Source organism: Ambystoma mexicanum, chromosome 6p (genome assembly GCF_040938575.1).
Source record: "Ambystoma mexicanum isolate Mex_15411 chromosome 6p, UKY_AmexF1_1, whole genome shotgun sequence".
Taxonomy (NCBI): Eukaryota; Metazoa; Chordata; class Amphibia; order Caudata; family Ambystomatidae; genus Ambystoma; species Ambystoma mexicanum.
The window spans coordinates 347,452,628-347,471,180 of NC_090935.1; the positions used below are offsets into that span (position 1 = coordinate 347,452,628).

The window sequence follows — 18,553 nt, forward strand, 5'->3', positions numbered from 1 at the left end:
GCTTTCGTGGATAGGAAGGAGTTGAATAATGCAGATAGTTGTGGGGCCAGAACTCTGGCGAATCTTGTATAGAAGGCTGCGGTTAGGCCATCTGGGCCTGGGGCGGAGGGTTTGAGAGCTTTGATGGCTTCAATAATGTCTTCTACTTCAATGGGAGCCTCCAGATGTTCCAGATGTGCGGGGTTGCGGGGCGGCAGTCCGCTCAGGTATTCTAGTAGATCTTCTAGTATTAGCGGGTCACTGGACATTATAGATGTATGGTATCTCAGGAGTTTGTTTATTTTCTCCGATTGGGAGAAGAGCAGTTTTCAATTTCCTCCTCGTAGTTCAAGTATGTTGTTCCGATTACGGAGTGCCCTCAGCTTTTGTACTAATATCCTGTTTGCTTTGTTTCCTTTGGTGTAGTAAAATTGCTTTGTGTACGCCAGGGATTTGGCTGTCCGGTCGGCACAGTGCATTTCCAGAGCTGTTTTCGCCTTTCTCAGGGCCCGCTCGGTTTTCCTTGAGTATTGAGTTTTTAGCTGTGATTCGTGTAGTTTTTAGCTGTGATTCTTTTTCTAGTTTGGAGGAGGCTATGTTTGAAATCCTTTTCTGTTCAGCTCCGGCCCCTATTAGGACACCCCTAACCACTGCTTTCATTGCGTCCCAGATTGTACTGATGGGGGATGTTTGTGTGGTGTTCTCTTCAAAGTAATTTATCAGTGAGTCCTCCACTTCGGCTCTTATGCTAATATCTAGAAGGAGCGAGTCGTTCAGTTTCCAGTACCTTTGAGGGGGGGGGATTTCTGGCCTCAGATGGTTACGTTTACGGAAATTGGGGAGTGGTCAGAGATCATGCGTGTGTGGATTTCCGTGCCATTGACACAAGGGTAGAGGATACCAGGGATTAAGATTAGGTCAATTCTGGAGTATCCCTTATGAACGTTGGAGAAATGTGTGTAGTCTCTTGAGGTGCCATTTTGTATTCTCCATGCGTCTACTGTTTCTGTTTCTCTGAACAACTTGAGTAATGCCAGGGCCTGCGTGTAATCGTTATTCGTGGCGGGAAGAGTTTTGTCTATCAGAGGTTTAGGGACGGCGTTGAAATCTCCGCCAATGAATAGGTGGCCTTCCCGGAATGATAGGATCGTTGGTAAGATGTCGTTTAGGAACTTGCATTGGGAAGTATTGGGACTGTAGATTGAGACAAACGTGATGGGAAGTTCTTCGAAGATGCCTTTGAGTAGCAAATAACGGCCCTCCGGGTCTCTCCTTATTATGATGTTGCGTAATTGGATTTTGTCGCTGAGAAGGATTGCCACCCCCCTTTTCTTTGAGCCAGAGGTGGCGAAGAAGGACTGTTTGTATCTCTTGAATTTTATGCAGTGTTCATCCTCTGCGAGGAGATGCGTTTCTTGCAATGGGACGATGTCTCTGGCCAGTTGACCCAGACGGTGTTCTACCGATTTGCGTTTTCTTGGGGAGTTCATCCCCTGTATATTCCAGGAGAGGAATCTTAACTCACTTGTATTAGCCATCTCTGGCAGCTTGGCGTTGAGGCTGTCTTGTGGGATTTATCCCTGGATTGATCTGTGGGTTTTGGATAAGGCTTGATGTGTGTGATGAACTGTGGGTTTGTTTTCGTATGTTGTTGCATGTTGTGTTGCAGAGTCCTTGGATGACTCTAGGGACAGTGAATAATCGTGATGAATGGTACAGTCCTGTAAATTTCATTCATTCTTCTTTCTGTATCTTTACTCCTTTCCCAACGTTGAACTGGTAGAGGGAACGTCTACCTACTGCCACTGGGGAACTTGTGGCACCAATGCGCTCTGTGTGGCCAACTGGGCCGCCAAGACGAACCGTGTGGAAGCTCGCCGGAGGAAACGCCTCTGTATGGGTGCCTGTGAGTTGCTTGCGTTAGGCTCCAGAGGGGCCTCATTTGTTCTTGGGTGAACGCTGCATGGGGGTCCACCGCCTCCTGGACCGAGAATCTGCTGTCGCATGCTCAGCCACCATCGCCGTCTTTTTTCGGGGGGCCCCTGAGTCTGCGTCGTCTGCTGGGCTTGGACCATGACCCTCCAGGGGAATCGTCCCGGGGGGGGGACGAACTGGTACTTCGGGTTCGTCGCTGGGGACAGTATTGCTTGTGCCCATGAGTTTTTCCGCTTCTCTCAACGACTGTATTTGCCTCTGTGCTCCATCCCATTTAAATTTCACTGAGGTGGGAAAACCCCAGTGGTATGGGATTTTCTTCTCTTGTAGCCAGGTTGTCAAGGGCCGCAAGGCTTTCCGTTTCAAGAGTGTTGCGCTCGCTAGATCTTGGTAGAGTGAGATCATGGACCCTCGGAAGGTGATCTGTCTCATTTGCCTTGCTTCTCGCATAATGTCCTCCTTTATCTGAAAAAAAAATGTATTCTGGCCACAACATCTGGGGGGAGTGTGGAAGTCTTCCTTGAAGTGGTTCTGTGCACTCGGTCCAATTCTAGTGGGGAGTTGTCTGGGAGGGTGATGATAAATCAAAAGAGGTCCGATATGTAAGCTTTCAGGTCTGACTCCGGGATAGTGGTTGGGATCCCTCGGACTCTGATGTTGTTCCTCCTTGATCGGTTTTGCGTCAAGGATGTTGCATCTAGCTTCGAGGGCGGCTATCCTGTCCTTGTTATGTTCCTCTTCGAATCTTTGGTCACAGACTTCAGATTCAATTTCGGCAGTCCGATGTTCCACTTCCCCCATTCTTTTGTCCAGTGTGTTTCTTTTCTTTGTGATTTCCTCAGAGCTTTTTTGGATTTCCCCGGTTAGGGCCGCTAGTAAGTCTTGCAGATCAGCTTTAGTTGCAGCTTGTGGCGGAGTGGAATCTGCTTCTGCAGCTGGTGGGCAACTATTTTTGTTAGTATCCCCCGGCGGGTCGGCTTTCTTGGCTCTTTCAACAGCCGCGGATGTCATGAGGGTGACAATGTCCGATTGTTTTTGCGCTTTTAGACATTGTTGTGGAAGACTGGGAAGAGTGGCAGCTCTTCGGTGTGGGTAAGACAGTGGGAGCTGTGTGATATCCGGGAGGTTCTGGGGCTGGGACTCCAAGTCCAGAGGCGGGAGTCGCCTGAGTCAAGAGGGATCAGTCTAAGGAATTTTGGGGAGGGGGGTCCTGGAAGCGAGAGGAAGCCGAAGTTGGAGCAGTGGCTGCGCCTGTGTCCAGGATAGATCAGGAGGGGTCTGTCGATGTGGGGCTCGAGGGGCTGGGACGGCGAGTCCGTGGGGCCTCTCCCCGCCGCACCCCTGGAGCAAGTAGGCCGCATTCCCGCTCCCTCCCCCAACTCCTCACCTCCCGCCCCCTATGTTGGGGGGTCGCTGTGCAGCTGTAGAGGATCCGGGCACTTCCCGTAACCCGGGGTAGCTTGGGTAAGTAATGGGGGTAGCAACCCCTGCAGGTCTGTGGAGAGGTGGGCCAGGAAGGGGGGCCAGAAGATATACGGTGGTAGCAGGCCGATAAGGGGAGGGGGCGAGGAGCACCGGAGTTGGGGTGCAAAACCGGGTCTCAGCTTGATGTGATGGGCGTGCTGGCCCGGGCGGCTGGGGGGGGAGGAGGACCGCACAGTGCCCCGTGTGTAAAGAGGGAGGCCCGCAGGTCGGAGCCTCGGGGGATGCTATGTAGTTTTTTGAGGAAGTTCGGGGAGTGCAGGCTTGATGGACGGCTGGCTTCAGGTGTTGGGGGAGCGACCTCGGGCCCCCCGAGGAGGGCCACAAGCAGGCGGCCGTGCTGGGTATGTGCCTTGCAGTGACGCTTGACTCCGGATTCGGGGGGGGGGGGGGGAGGACAAGACCAGTTGTTGCGTCCCGGCAGGCGGGTGAGGGGGGAGAGGCGGCTGCTACTCCGCCCGATGTGAGGATCCGATCCGGGCGTGGATGGAGATCACTCCCATCGGGATGCCGCTGGCCAACGCTGGGTCATTAGCGTTCGCTGGGGCTGCCGGGAGGTTGGAGGATTTGTGCTGTAGGACGTATGTAGGCTGAGGCCCGTGGGGGGGAGGGGGTACCGCTGCTTAGGGCAATGCTGGCTGGGGAGGCAGGTTGCCGGGCCGGAGGCGGCGGGTCTCAGCCGCGGGAGACAAGCAGGAAACACCGGTTCGTCATGTTCGGTGGCCGATCGGCAGGGCTTCTGTGTCCGCACTGCCCCCTCCTGGGCTACATCCGACGCTCGTAGCTGCGGCGGCCATTCCTCCGCCGAGTGGGCCCCGAGGCGGTTGAAAGGATTTCTGCCGTCGTTTCAGGTTGAGGCCGGGACCCACTCGGTCGATGGGTGCTGGGGGGGGGGGGGGGTTCCCCTCGCCTGTAGATTGAATTATAGGTGAAAACGGAGGGGGAAAACGGACATTATCTGCAAGGGCGCATTGGGCCGGACGGGACCTCTCAGGGAAGCATTCCTGTTGAGTCGGCTCCAGGCCACGCTCCCCGAGAATTGGTTCTTTTTAAAAATGTTAGTTTTTAAATTCAGTGCTCCAGCAAAGTGTGTGGCTATCCCCTTCCACAAACATACTATGGCCCGATTCATAGAAGTGTTTTTTTTAATGGCGCAATCCCATAGGAAAACGTTCCATGAATCAGGCCCTATATGTGCCTGTTCACAAAAATATATTGTTGCTTTAAAAAAAAAAAAAAAAAAAAAATGGAGTGGTAGAGGTTAAAAAGCTGCAAAATAAAATGTACGCATGCCATATAATGAAGTCTTCTACGTTGATGAAATTACACGCAGCGGATACACACAGAATTCTACAATAAATGTAAAACTAAATGCAACAATGATCTCTCACAGTAGCGCCAAGACAGGCATAGAAGTGCCACATAGGTACAGATCAGTTTCAACCTACGACACCCACAAAAAAAAGGAATATAAAAAGACCCCACCCCCTTTCCTTCTGGCGATTACTCTAAAGCAAAACTTGATAATTAGATATGGTTGCGTTGGGAGAAAATAGTGCCCAAAAACTCAGATATTTCTGGCCTGCGCGACGTTGAGGCCTGCAAGAAGGCTCATGACTGAAGAGAGACGCCGGGGCAGAAAATGAGCACTAGGGCCATGACAGCTTTAGCACTTCCTGGTTGGGCTGGTGGTTGGGGTTGAATAAAATCACTGAGCCTTATGCAACTCAATTGGTTCTCTTACCCATGGATATTCCATTATCTTATAGAACCACTTCCATGACCATCCAAGATAAGTTTATGGCCTTCTACAAGTTACCTCCTGTCTTTGCTAAGAGTAAACCTGCTTCACTCCAAAGATGTTACTGTAAAAAATCGTTTTAGTTTTTGATCAATACCAAGAACGAGAAATACATTATTCATAAGTATGGATTGTGTACATCGAGTACGTGTTCTCTAACTAATATGGGTGACGTTTCCAGTCTTATTATAGAATTTATACACCTTGTGAATGTTGCTATGTTTAAGGAGTTTCTTATGATACCTCTATGAATAATGCCAACGCATGAGCTCAGTGGAAAACATGTGCGGTGTCCATCGATTTATTCGGGGGCCTTACGTAACATATTTTTGGAGGCCATGCATTGGGCTAACTAGTAAATGGAAGGAGACACTAACTTTTCAGCACTGGTGAGGAGCAGGTCTTACCCATCCAGGTTGCCGGCAAGATCCTTTTTTCATTACTTGGTTGATTGCGACATCCAGATCGATCGAATTTTCACTAGATCTGGACATATCTACTGGATTACATTGCATCCATCACTGCGAATGCGATTACATCACATTTTTACAACTCATTTCTACAAAAATAAATGCGGACGGGGGAACACCCTGCAGAATGCCCCCCCACCTTAATGATTACCCCAACCCAACTCATCGGCACACCCAATCACTCCTTCCCTGCAGCTCTCTGGTCGGCCTCTCTTGGACCTTCTCCCACTTGCAAGGCTAAAAACCTCTGGGTCATTTTCGACTCTGCACTCTCCTTCTCTCCTCACATCTCTGACGTCTCTAGGAAGTCACACTACCAGATGCACCTCCTTAGAGGTATTCTTCCTTTCCTCTCCTTGCCCCAGAAGCTCACCGTCTCCAGAGCCCTGGTCCTCTCTAAAATGGACTACTGTAACAGCCTCTATCGAAATCTGCCTGCCTCCACTCTCCACCCTCTGCAACTTATCCAGAACAGGACTGCGAGACTTGTCCTTGGCCTCAAGCCCAGGGATCTTATCTCTCCAAGACTGAAATCACTGCACTGGCTCCCAGTGGCTGCGAGGATTAAGTTCAAACCCCTCTGCATTGTACACAAGGCCTTCTGGGGCTGCAATACCTTCAACTCTCTCTTCCTAAATATCTTCCTTCTCAAGCTCTTCGCTCATCCACCTCCACCTCCATCAGGGTCAGCCGCTTCTCCAAGCAACGAGTTGGTGGCAGATCACTCTCTTCGGCAGGGGCCTCTCTCTGGAACAGCCTTCCTGCCTCCCTGAAACTCGAGGAGAACCATCTCCGGTTCCGGAAACACCTCAAAACCTTCCTCTTTGCTTCTGCTTTCTCTCCTCCCCTGCCCTGCTGAATTCCTGACTGAAATTGCACTGGTTACCTGGCCACCCTTTCTGATCTCTGTCCCAGGCCCCGTCAATTGCCCACCTGCACTGCCTCCCTGGCAACCCCTGCACTTGGGGACCGTTTTTCTGTATCCCTTCAGTCCGCCTACCAGCACGTATGTCTGCACTTCATTGCACTTACCACTAGCTGGCTGTTTTATTTATCTCATTTATTCCACTTTCCCCATGTACTGCACTTTCCCCTCTCCCTTCCCCCCGCGCACTTTCCTTTCTCCCTTCCCATGCACTTGAGCGATCTGAATGACACCTGGCCTAGTAGGATCGTTGTCTGTCCTCCCTTTGTCCCCCCCTTGCCTCATCCCGCCTTGAAACACTTGTGTATAGGCGCTTTATAAATGCCATATCATATCATCATCACCCCATCTATACTTTCGCTGAAATCCGTTGTAAACAATGCAGTTAAATTGTATTTGCAGTAATAGACTGCAATGAAATTCACATATCCCGATGTGGACATCTACATACATAGTAAGAGCGCCAATTCATTAGGGGGCCAGGTGTAGATAACGGAAATGAAAGAATAGAGGGGGGAGCTCCACACAAGAAGGTCAAGATATACATTTCTCCAATTGATCTTTTTGACACTGGCTTAAAAGAGTGAAACCATTTCAGTGTCAACCATCCCAGTGCTACTGCTGTTTCTATATTTAGTGATTGAGCAGTTCAGAAGCACCCATGTGCCGTTTCACCCCCATCTCGGATGCATACATGGAGACCCTTGACTGATGCTGGTGTAGTTTCAGCACAGAAGCTACGGGTAAACTCTCAATGAAGGCAATTGTACATTGAGATTTTAGATGCGCTTCAAGTAAGTTTGGGGTATTGTATAACGCAAACCTAGCACTGTAGCCAAGCGATGTACAAAAAGAGGGTGCAGTGGAATACAATTGGAAGAACACTGCAAGGATCTTGACATCAACTGAAATGTAGAAGGTGGGGCCATTGGTGTTGCGTTTCATTACATTTTGGGGTGGGGCTAAACTACTGCCAGCTTAAAAAAACTGGAAACAATATCTTTGTCTAGGGAGAGGATACTGTTGGTGAAACACTACTGCATAATGAGCACAGTACATAATGGAGCTAGCAATTCCTTGCAAATAGGACTATTGGATTGCAGGCAAAAATAGTTGACAACTTACTGTCCGGAATCTGGATATAACTTTCTGGGCTCCACATGCTCCAGTAACCATGGTCAGGCTTACAGCGAACTTGAACAATGTAGTTTTCACCAGGATTTAAACTGAACACCTTGAGCTGCCTTTGTTTCCCAACATGAAGTGTCTGAAAGAGGAAGAAAAAAATACATTTGTATACATGGCATTAGAACCTCCAATTTTCCTTCCCCTCAACGCACAAATAACAACTTCCTGTGCAAGTGAGGTGAAACACCCGATATCAAGCCTGCTCCTAAAGGCTTTACTGTACTATACAATTGCTCCCTGATTTAGATAATGGAAGAGGGTATTTAACATGCAGTATAGCCCTCAGTGGAGGGATATCATCACTGGAACATCCCACTCCTTGGAAAGCTGGGACACAAGGTACCATCCATTGAACTCCGACATACCACTAAAGTGTCTTCAATTAAGCTTACAACATTCCTATCAGCCTTCTACCCGAGGAGAACAGATCAGATCATAGATCATGAATGCCAAACAGAAGGGACAGTCTCCACCGTGATCAAGAAAGACAGTTGGTAGCATGAGTGTTGGTTGGGCAAATTATTTATGTAACAAATAGTAGCCCATGATCCAAAAACACAGGATCGTTGGTCAATGATATGTGGCCACATGTAACAGAATTAAGGGGAAACAATCCTGGGAAAGGAAAATGCATAAGATGGTGGGCAAAAGGGGTCAATTAACGAAGATCAAAATGTCATACAGAAGCTCCCAGAAAATGCCAAGAAAGAAAATGAAATATTTGGTGATGCAACTTCTGACAATGAGAAATCGCACACAATGCAATCAACTGGGTTGCAGACCACTTGCTCATTGCACCAAATCTGGGGGTTAGGGTGGGTAGAGAGCTCAGGCCTTCCAAACCCCAACTACTCTAAAGCCCCAAGAATGTGGCAATTAGAGTTTATTTCTCTTCATAGTGTTTAAGCCTAACAGAGGAGGTTTCTAAGGCCTTCTCCGTTTTTGGCAGATCTGGTTCCAAGCGCACCACACACTTGGCCACGCATAGACATCAGGAAACCGTGATTTAACAAAGAGCACTCTATTTGGGGTCATGGTTTGGATCTACCATGACGTAATCCTGGTTGGAATACCAGCTAAAGAGTTAAGCAGCAGATACCTTAAAGGACTACCATCTTCCCTATGTTCGTAATTGTGTTATATCCACCTTAAAGGGATAATCAGGGGGACTGCCACTGGGTAGCTTCTCATTTGTCATTTAGCCAGTCAAGCTATTAAAAAAAAAAAAGAGGGCCAATCTCTGCAATTCAGTTTTGGGCCTGTCCTCAAAGAGTGCAGTTTAGCCCAAACTGTGAGGCTAGCACACAAGCACTCAGACCTGCATGGCAGCACGGCTGCAGATTTCCCCTGGTGCTCGAAGCAGCATGGAATTCCCAGAGATTTAAGATGGGGCTATCACTGTACATCAATAACTGTATAGTACACTTCTATTCAAGACTCAATGTTATTTAGAGAAATAATTCAAATCAGTGACATAATTCAAATCAGTTACACATTTCAATTAAGTGGTGTTGCCATCACAATCCCCCCCCCCCAAACCTCAGGCACCCTTACCCTAATCCCTACTTCAGCAGCATCGATGGCACACTTGTGGGTCTCGCCCTTCTGCAAGCAGGAAGCTCGCCTCACCAGTCACATTTTACTCTTACGGTCATGCTGCAGTCTTCAATGGCTTGCTACCCCTTCTGTCTAAGAGACACAATGTGCAACACAAATGGTCTGCGTTATGTGCAGGCGCACTACATCTAATTCCAGCATCTGTTCAACACATAGGAACAGAGCTCGACTTATAGATGCTGCTGCCAGTACGGATGAGGTGCCAGGAACTCTAGTTTGAGTGTTTAGGGTTGGGGTGGGTTCTCCTCAGTTCAAGTTCACTCACTTCTGCAGCCACCATCAGCAGCAAAAGACATACACAGCAGCACTGCATATTTAACTAGCCCCAGAGGCCAACGGACACTAGATACTTAACTGGCAAGTTCCTGCAACCCAGCTGCATGTTAAATTTACATTTCAAAGCACGAATTTAAGAGTAACACTCTTGCAAGTTCAATATGATCTTTTGCCATCAGATTTTCACAATCTTCTCAATAAGGATGAGAAATATTTACAGAGCAACAATTTCTTTCTGAAAACCCAAAACGTGTTTACTACTTGGGTTGTAGAAACTCACTCTTAATTCCAGCAGACTTACAACTTGCATCCTCACACAAATACCAGACACCAAATAATATAGCAGGTACATCAAAACTGCCAATTTAATTGGATTAAAAAAAAAATAGAGCATGGAAGTTGCCATTTTCCACTGATATTTCATCACCCCATGCGGGTTAGGTTTTCCTTTCATTTGCTAAACTGTTAGTCCAGTTATATAATAATGTACACGTGATAACACATGTTAGGAGCCCACATATGTAATACTAGGTTTTCTTTTTTTTTTTTACACAAGGAAATGAAGTTCAGCCAAATGAGAAAAGTGCAAATGATTCTGGAAGGTGAGGCTATGGCCACACGTTCTTCACGATTAGCAGCTCACACAGATTCCCAAAGTCAGAACGAGCTCAATTCTCAAAAGAAAGTTATTATTAACACCAAGTGGGGTATAAGACGATGGTGAATGTATGCCACCGTTAATAAGCCAAAACATGTGTCCTAAGGGACAGAACAGGATGAAAAGGTGTACTTATTCCAGAAAAGTAAAGCTACCAGTTTGTACGAGACACAAAGATTTGCATGTAAGGAACACGACTTGAAATTATAGAACTGCTTCTTCTCACATTAATATCTTGGAGGATAAACTGGATGTTCTCCATACAAAGCTTTAGCTGAATTTTTTATACAGCGCATGGTTTAAAATTAAAACCTTTCACCAATTTCCAGTATATAACTCCCAAAACACAAATGTCAATACAATTATCCAAGAGAAAGAAAAGTAAAACTGACCAGTTTACACTTCCAACCTTGGAGAACTTAATTTTACAAGCGCTCCAGTAAAGAAAATATTTCCTTTAGGAAAGAAGGCCAGTGACATAGAAATGTACTCTCCCTGCCATCAGGATAGACCACCATTGTTCGGCCAAGATCAACGGTTGCTCGTTGACAAAGTTTCCCAGCCACTTCGTCCTGGCTTCGACTATTACTGGACAGCAAAGCACCAGATGTGTCAGCGTCTCTCTGCAATTCTGTTGCATACAAAGTCAACAATTAAAACCTGCAAGTTGGTCCATTGTTCTTACGCCTTAGATCTCTCTAGTTGGGAATAGGTTTCATCTTTAGCACAGGAACAGCCGACAATAATGGGGATTTTGGAAATGTTTGCAGGTACTTGGGGAGCGACTTTCAAAACATATTTTCCTGTAGCCTTTAAGTTCAGTTCTCTCCTCCTGGGGCTTTTTCAGTCCTGCTCAAATAAATTGCGCTTTACTTTTGTGGGGTTAGTTAACAGAGCCTTAGGAGGAATCCAGGCTCTTCAAAATACTTGAGCATATAATTTTCCATCCGTCAAGTGTGGCATCCATTCCTTCCTGTAGCACAACCTGCGCTATTTTAAAACCCAAGAGGGGTACTGTTGTAACACATTTTCTTCCAGTACAGGCTCAATGACTTCCAGACAACTGTGGCATATAGGGAGGTTAAACCCAATTCCATTCCAATTGCCTGGTTTGGATTTCCTGTCGGAAGACCGAGCACCTTCTTCCAAAATAAACCCTCCAATAAGAGCCATACAGTCGCCTTAAGGGAGAAGAATGCTTCAGCTCCGTAGGTGAGGATAGGGACCACCTTCATACGAAGAAAAGTCAGAATAGGAGAAATTGAGAATTTGTAGAACTTTTTTGAAAAAGTCCTTGCCTGTGAGGATAAATTTGCCACTTTGCTGCGTAAGATGACAATCTGGGAGCATCGATGATGCTAGCATTTAGACACATTCCCAAGTACATCATCGAGCTCACCTTAAGTAGTTTCTCTCCGTTGAGATGCCAGCAGTTCTTATTTCAATTATCAGTACTGTGGATTTTTTGCATTTATTTTTAGGCCACTGGCTTTAACATAGGTTTGTAACGCATCCAGTTGACGTTGGAACCCAATAGATGTTTGGTCCACCAGGATGCGATTTTTCATGTACAGCAATCTGCCCAGTGTCTCACACGTGATTTTTGGAGGGAAACACCATGCTGTGTTTAAATCCTGATGAACAGATGACTGAATTAGCAGTCATATTTTAACGGAGCAAGTGGGTTAGAGACCTCCCTTTCCAATTTCACAAATTTCTCTGAGATTCCATGATCAATCCCTGCAGACAGTTTTCTGAACAAGCATCTTCGAAAATACCTCACTGGACAATGTGTACATCAAATGTGAGGCAACAGCAATTTAGTGGCATTATTTTAGGTGGTCTGTTTATTTATTGTTGTATCTACATGCCACCTCGGGACCAATCACGTTTAGTTGAGAAGTTGTCAGACTTCATCCCGGGACTCCAAATGCACCATTATTCTAGGGGACTTAATTCTATACATTTACTGCCTTGTAAACCAGCCAGCCTCGACATTTCAGAACACCTCTACTGCGTTGTATGCAAGCATCCAGCCTTCAAGCCCCCCCCCCCAACACACACACACACACACCTTGGCTTCCAATGTGTCATCTTCACAGAATTCCCTTGCAGACACCACAAGTCCTGCTTCTCTCGTGATAGGATCACAGTTTGCAAAGCTTGAGAAGTCTCATAACCAACCTCTCCTCACCCACCAGGGTTCTGTTGAGCTCAGACACATGGAGCTGGTCACTTTGGATCTCACCACAGATACCTTCAAATTCCTTGATCTGCAGACATACTTACCAGACTTCCTGCTGACTAAACTCCTTTATGATTTCAAAAGAACGGTTGATGCCCTCACTCCCATCATTTAAACAAACTCAAGCAAGCAGCCATAAGAAATCACCGGTATGACACAGATTTCACGCTCTTATAAATGAAAAGCACTTGGGAGATGCTGGAGAAGATTCAAAAGCATGAAAGAGTCAGCAAAGGCTATCATACAACTATTGTAAGAAAGAAGAATGCCAAATACATTTCCACACCGCCCAAGATAACATGGCAGATGAACTCCTCAAGATCTATTGTGAACTGAGATCCCCTGAAGTCAGTCTCCCAATCATTTACCGACTCCCTTTTGACCTTTTTGTGTGACATGATCATGTCATTTCAGACTTCTATTTCAACTTGCACTAGAGCACTAGACAAAAAGGGGGATTTCTCCTTCATGGCTTTCTAGCCAATCTCCATTTATCAGTTTTGATCTGGTAAAATAAGTCAACGCCTCAACAGGACAATTCTTCCTCCGCTCAACTGAGACCATAAAGGAGAATATGGATACTTATCACCACCTTTCTCCAGCCTGATCATCCGTTTGCTTAAGACAGGAATCTTCCTGGATCGGTTCAAGAACTCTCGCCTTTCCTCAATGATGACCTGAACATCCCCTCCAACTAATGGGCAATTTTTTGAAACACTCCTTTCCTCAGAAAAATCCTGGAAAAAGCTGTAATCTAAACAAATTCAGTCTCATACATTCCATCTTCTCCTTCACAAGCACCAATATACCTTCAGGTCAGGTGTAGGCCGGAATGAGCCTTCCCTGCATGAGAGATGAGCTCCTGTTGTCCCAAGGCAAGCACAGATCTGGGCCATTTTGTCATGGGAATGTTGCTGCTGCATTTGTTGCAGCATTGTTTATGCTAATTTCTATCACCAGGTCTGCTCAAAACATGACTCAGACCATTCTCGCCCCACCTTTTGGTCATACGCTGATGACATGCAGATGGACTTCAGTATCAGGGGCTCTTCCACTGACCCACCTCACATTCTTGTGCCTCTTACATACACTGGATTAGATGATTGAGAACTGCATCCATCTTAAGACATCAAACACTAAAATCTTACTTCAATCCCTCAAGATCTCCATTTCTATCAGTGGCCTTCGTTGCGGTCCCTCATGCATTGAACCATGGTGAAAAAAACCCTGGTCATTTTTGACAGCAGGTTGCCATCACCCCACATTCAGGAGAATTCTGATAGATCCCCCTTTTTTAGCTACATATGCATAAATACAGCCTTCTCTTCTCAAACCTCCGAAAGGGTGTAGGTTACTCCAGCAGTTGTGATTGTAGGAGGAGGAGGAAGCACAGGACAGCTGGAAACTTAGGTACAGCAGGGGCTTTGCTTTATAATGACCTTCCAGTGACCTTACGGATGGACGCAAACTAGCTTTACTTCAGGAAGAAGCTATAGAAATGCTCATTTATAATAGTGCTTGAACTTTGCGCCAAGCTCTGCTCGCATACACTTTCTTCAGGCCATCACTGTCTGGCCTCTCCTCCTCTCCCTCTTCTTCCAGGATCTCCTGGCTACTAGCACTTTCCTTTGTCCAGTACTACTTGCATCTCTTCCAATGGCATGTATGCATTATTGCTCTACTTTGTGGTTTTCTGTACTCTCCTGCCTCTCCCTTGCACTTAGTGATCCGAATGTTTCTCAGGTCTGTGAAAGATCAAATATCTGTCCCGATGTACCTTCTCCTGGGAAGTGCTACAATGCAGCGGTGTTCGCACTTGGCGCCATTCAAAACTTTTATTAAAATAATATCACTGCATAATAAAACTCAGCTTCTCAGAGTGATATTAGCTAAATAAATCTAACACATTAACGCAGAAGAGCAATATTTGGCAAAGCAATGGTGTTTTTTGATTAAAAATGTGTTTATTGAGTGTTTTTATTTTAATATAAGAAAATGTAAGCTAACTTGTGTTACGCAGCAACAGTAACATTCCCCCATAAAGTGCCACCTGATCATGGTACTGCACATGCAGAAACACCATTTGTCAGTGAATACTCAACGAATGAGCATGCCTTTAGTCACACCTGCACCATTCTGAAACACCAGCCAGAAAATGAAATGGGAAAAGATGCTTTTTGGCATTTTCCCTTGTTAGCACTGAAATCTAACAATGACATGGAGCAGTGTAAGCAGAAGGGAGTTAGCCACACCCCTAATGAGATGCAGTTCTGCAAATATCTGTACAGCTAGCCGGAGTTAAAGCTAATAAGCATGCCTTCGCAGCATTGGAGATGTGTGGGTAAAGGAAGGCCAGTCTGGTTCTTATTCAGCCCAAAGCCTTCTTGGAAGAAAGGAGCAGACCTGAGCCAAGTCAACCATCGGGTCCCTTCCCTCTTTCAGCAGAGTGGCAATCCAGCAGAACATGGCCACAGACTTTTCATTGGTGCAATTAGTTGAATCAAACGTGTGTGTGGAGCCCAGGGCCAAGGACTGGTGGCACCATGTGCTTCTGTTGCCAACTGCCCAGAGACCTCGGTTGTGTACCTGCCAGAAGAGGTACATGTTCTGCAAGTGCTGTCTGTTGGTAGGCACCTTCAGTCCTCAGGAAATCATAGGATCACTCATTTTTGTTTCTGCCTGAAACAATAGTCTTGTACTCCTCGTACAGGCTTCCATTTGTACAGGGCAGATACTAATTGAAGTGTGAAATTAGCAAAATATAATGTTGCATGCTTTACATGCAGTTTTTTTGCCATAGCTTGGCACACAGAGCCAAGCTCAGCTGATCCTTTGAAATGGCTGGCTTTCCCACCTCCACAAAGCATAGTCATCAGTATCTGTCTCTCGTCCAGAGTTTCATCAGGTTCTCGACGGATCACTCCACAGGCCTTGGTTCTTATGAAAGACCCTGCAAGAGTTTACCTGGTCTAAAGATTCTCTGCATGCGCCCTGCTCTCAAAGCACACCTGTCTAAACTGCTGGTTGTGTGCCTATACGCCTCGCTACATAGTGTACCATGATCTCAGTGAAGGAATTCATCCGCCTGTGCCCATATTTAAGACTTGTGCCTACTGCCATTTACAACCAAGTCCTCACGTTGTTCATCAAGTCGAGTTCCTCCACCAGTGTTGGCAAACCTGCCAGACCATCAACCTTGGTGAATTTGGAGAGCCGGAGCAATTGGGTAGGGCTCTGAACAAGTTTGGGTTTTGCAAGGGAATCAACAGTAAGAGTCGGACACAGTGCCATTATGTTTTTGGTCATAGACATTTATTAAGACGAAATAAAGAAAGGGTTGGGAGAAAAATCCTTCCTCGCCTTAACTCTAGGAGGGGTTTCCCTGCCTCAACAAAACTAAGTTCCGGCTATGTCCGAATTTTGAACAAAAAGCGTCCTCTGTCTTGTGTCCAAAAACCCTAAACTGAGCCTTACACGCAAAACTCTATATAATGTGCAACTCAGTGTTTCTGTAAGCTATACACTTCTATCTTTCTTCCAAAGTTCCAAACAAAGTTTGAAGGTGCAGAAAATAAAAGGAATAAAGTTCCACCAGGAAAAGGGGTCCTACCCTCCGCCATGTTTCTTCTGGTCTTGCGCGTCTATTCAGGGCTTCTGGAAAGAGTCAATGTTCCACTGCTTCACAGGGGTACGAATCTTCCTCTGCGTTTCTCCTGTCATTCAATGTTTTACTTCAGTTTCAAGGGGGACAAATCCTCCCTTGTGTAGAGGAGCAGCTACATGCCTCTGCAGGAAACCCTGCCCCCTCCCTCCTATATCTTGGAAGCCTGAGATTGTGCCGTGTTTGACATCAGCAGTTGTGCCAATACTGCAACGCATGTTCAAAAGAAGATAACCATTGAGCTAACCATATCGAACGTATCCCTGAAGAGATGACAATTTGAGGGAGGACCTTGCTGAAGGAATATAAAAAAAAGAGCAAAGAAAGAAGCCTGTGACGTCAGAGTATGAACGACTTCTCAGGATACTGGCTGAAAGGGATGTATGGATCCTACAGAAACTAATTACGAAGTAAAGAATAAAGTGAACTTTTAAATATGAAAAGAAGATTACACATGCACAAAGTGCTGGAGAATCAACCGTTTAATAATTGTACAGATGCTGAAACGCAAGTAGACTGAGTTATCATAAAAGCTGGCTATATGTAGTGAATAGAATGCAGGTGACGCCGCCATTGTATAGAAGCTGGACATCGGTATCGCAAAGGCCAAGTTCAAAGACAATCTTCATGGCAGAAGGCTTGGGTGATGAGAGATGCTGGGCTAATTGGGTGGGGAGGTAGAACCAGGCTCATAGTGTTGCACATGGGTCTGCAAAACAAAGGAGGTCTGGGAATCTCTCCACCAGCACGAACACAGCCCAAGCCTGTTCTTGGGTGAATAACCCCTGGGAGAGACTCTACCAAGTCTTTAGCTCACTGTCCCTTTCACAGAGAAGAAATGTCCCAGCATATCAGTCTTTGTCCTGCCCAAGGGCAGTCCAGCACCGAAATGCTAGGCAATTCTCCTCAGAACAAGAGTACCAACAGCAACCCCATAGACGTGTTTCAGCCTTGTTGGGCATCATCAGTGAGGTGAAGCTGGGGACTAAGTGAACCGAATGTTCCAGACATGGCACAAGGATGCCAACCAATTATAGTGGTCTATATAATGAAGGACCTTCTAGTTTGAAGACCAATGAGAGACTGTTTCTAATGTTTCTGAAGATAAAATGTTTTAGAGGTAGGCATATGTTGTCCACCTGACAGTAGGCAAATTACAATCCTAGTTCCTATAGATGATATACTTAGATGTTCCCCTTAAGCCCAACCCAATCCCTAGTAAATTTTTTATTATTGCCACGTAGTATGACATCACCTCTGACGTGTTTTAGTATAAAGTCTATGTTGTGTGAAAAGATTGCTGAGAGAAATTGAGCCTACGTCCGTTGATGTTCGTTGTAACTCCCCGTTTGAGATAATTGTTAATAAAACAGTACTTTGTCATCTTCCTGAGTTGGTTTGGTAATTTGGACTTGAACCATTCTGTGTGAACCCATCCATTACATGCACGTTCCTAAAGGGTCCTAAGCTAATATTCTTTTGAATATTTAAATTTCTCAATCAATGGATCCGAGGTATCATTAAATGGGTATGGTTCTTCCCCTTTCCGTTGATTGTCATTGTTCCACAATTGTGAGAAGGAATTCTTTTGACCCCTAAACTTTCTCAATCCTTTTCCTAACCCTGGTGTACTCTCCTGCCAGGGTACTTGCAGCTTTATTACTTCTCCCATTCTCTGGGTCTCAATTAGTCTTTCAAAGAGGTATGGTTCTTCACTTTTTGTATTGATGCCCACTATTTCAAGGAGGGATCTTGACCCTTGTGTTTCACAATCCTTTTACTATCCCCGTTATACCCTCCTGCCAGAACAATCACAACGTTGTTATCTATCCTTAAGAAGGGGTTACTTATCCTTAAGAAGGGGTATTATTATTCTTTTTATATTGGTTATCACTATTCCACAATTTCAGGATGGGTTTTTTACCCCCAAGTTTTCTCACTTCTCTTCTCTCTCCCTGCAAGGGTATCGAGCTTGGGTGCGGGTTGCAGACTCACACATTGCCTGGTTTATTTTCCTGTAAGGGCTTTTAATGTCCTCACATGGGTGTGAGTCTGTAGGGAAAGTTAGCAGATGTGCAATACAGATGTGCAACATAGTGCAGTGTGGGGTTTAGTGATAATAATTCTAAATTACTAACTGCTAACAATACTAATTGTAGCACTACTGACATTAGCATATAGACTGGGGCCATAGGTCATGTTGCAGGCTGCAGGGGCATGAACATTCACACTGCAATGTTAGTTAATAGAATAAATGCAAAATTAAAAAGCTGACCATCGGTGTGCCTTGCAGATTCTGGATTCAGGGCATGAGGA

General features: G+C 45.8%; 1 protein-coding gene across 5 annotated transcripts in view; it reads right to left on the minus strand.

Annotated features, from left to right (window-relative positions):
- The window catches only part of PRLR (prolactin receptor), an 850,394-nt gene that overhangs the window by 25,920 nt on the left and 805,921 nt on the right, over positions 1 to 18,553 (minus strand). For all 5 annotated transcript variants that reach the window (XM_069627116.1, XM_069627118.1, XM_069627117.1 and 2 more), the window contains one exon: positions 7,718 to 7,859. In XM_069627116.1, coding sequence (XP_069483217.1) covers positions 7,718 to 7,859 — 142 coding nt within the window. The remainder of the gene's footprint in view (positions 1 to 7,717; positions 7,860 to 18,553) is intronic.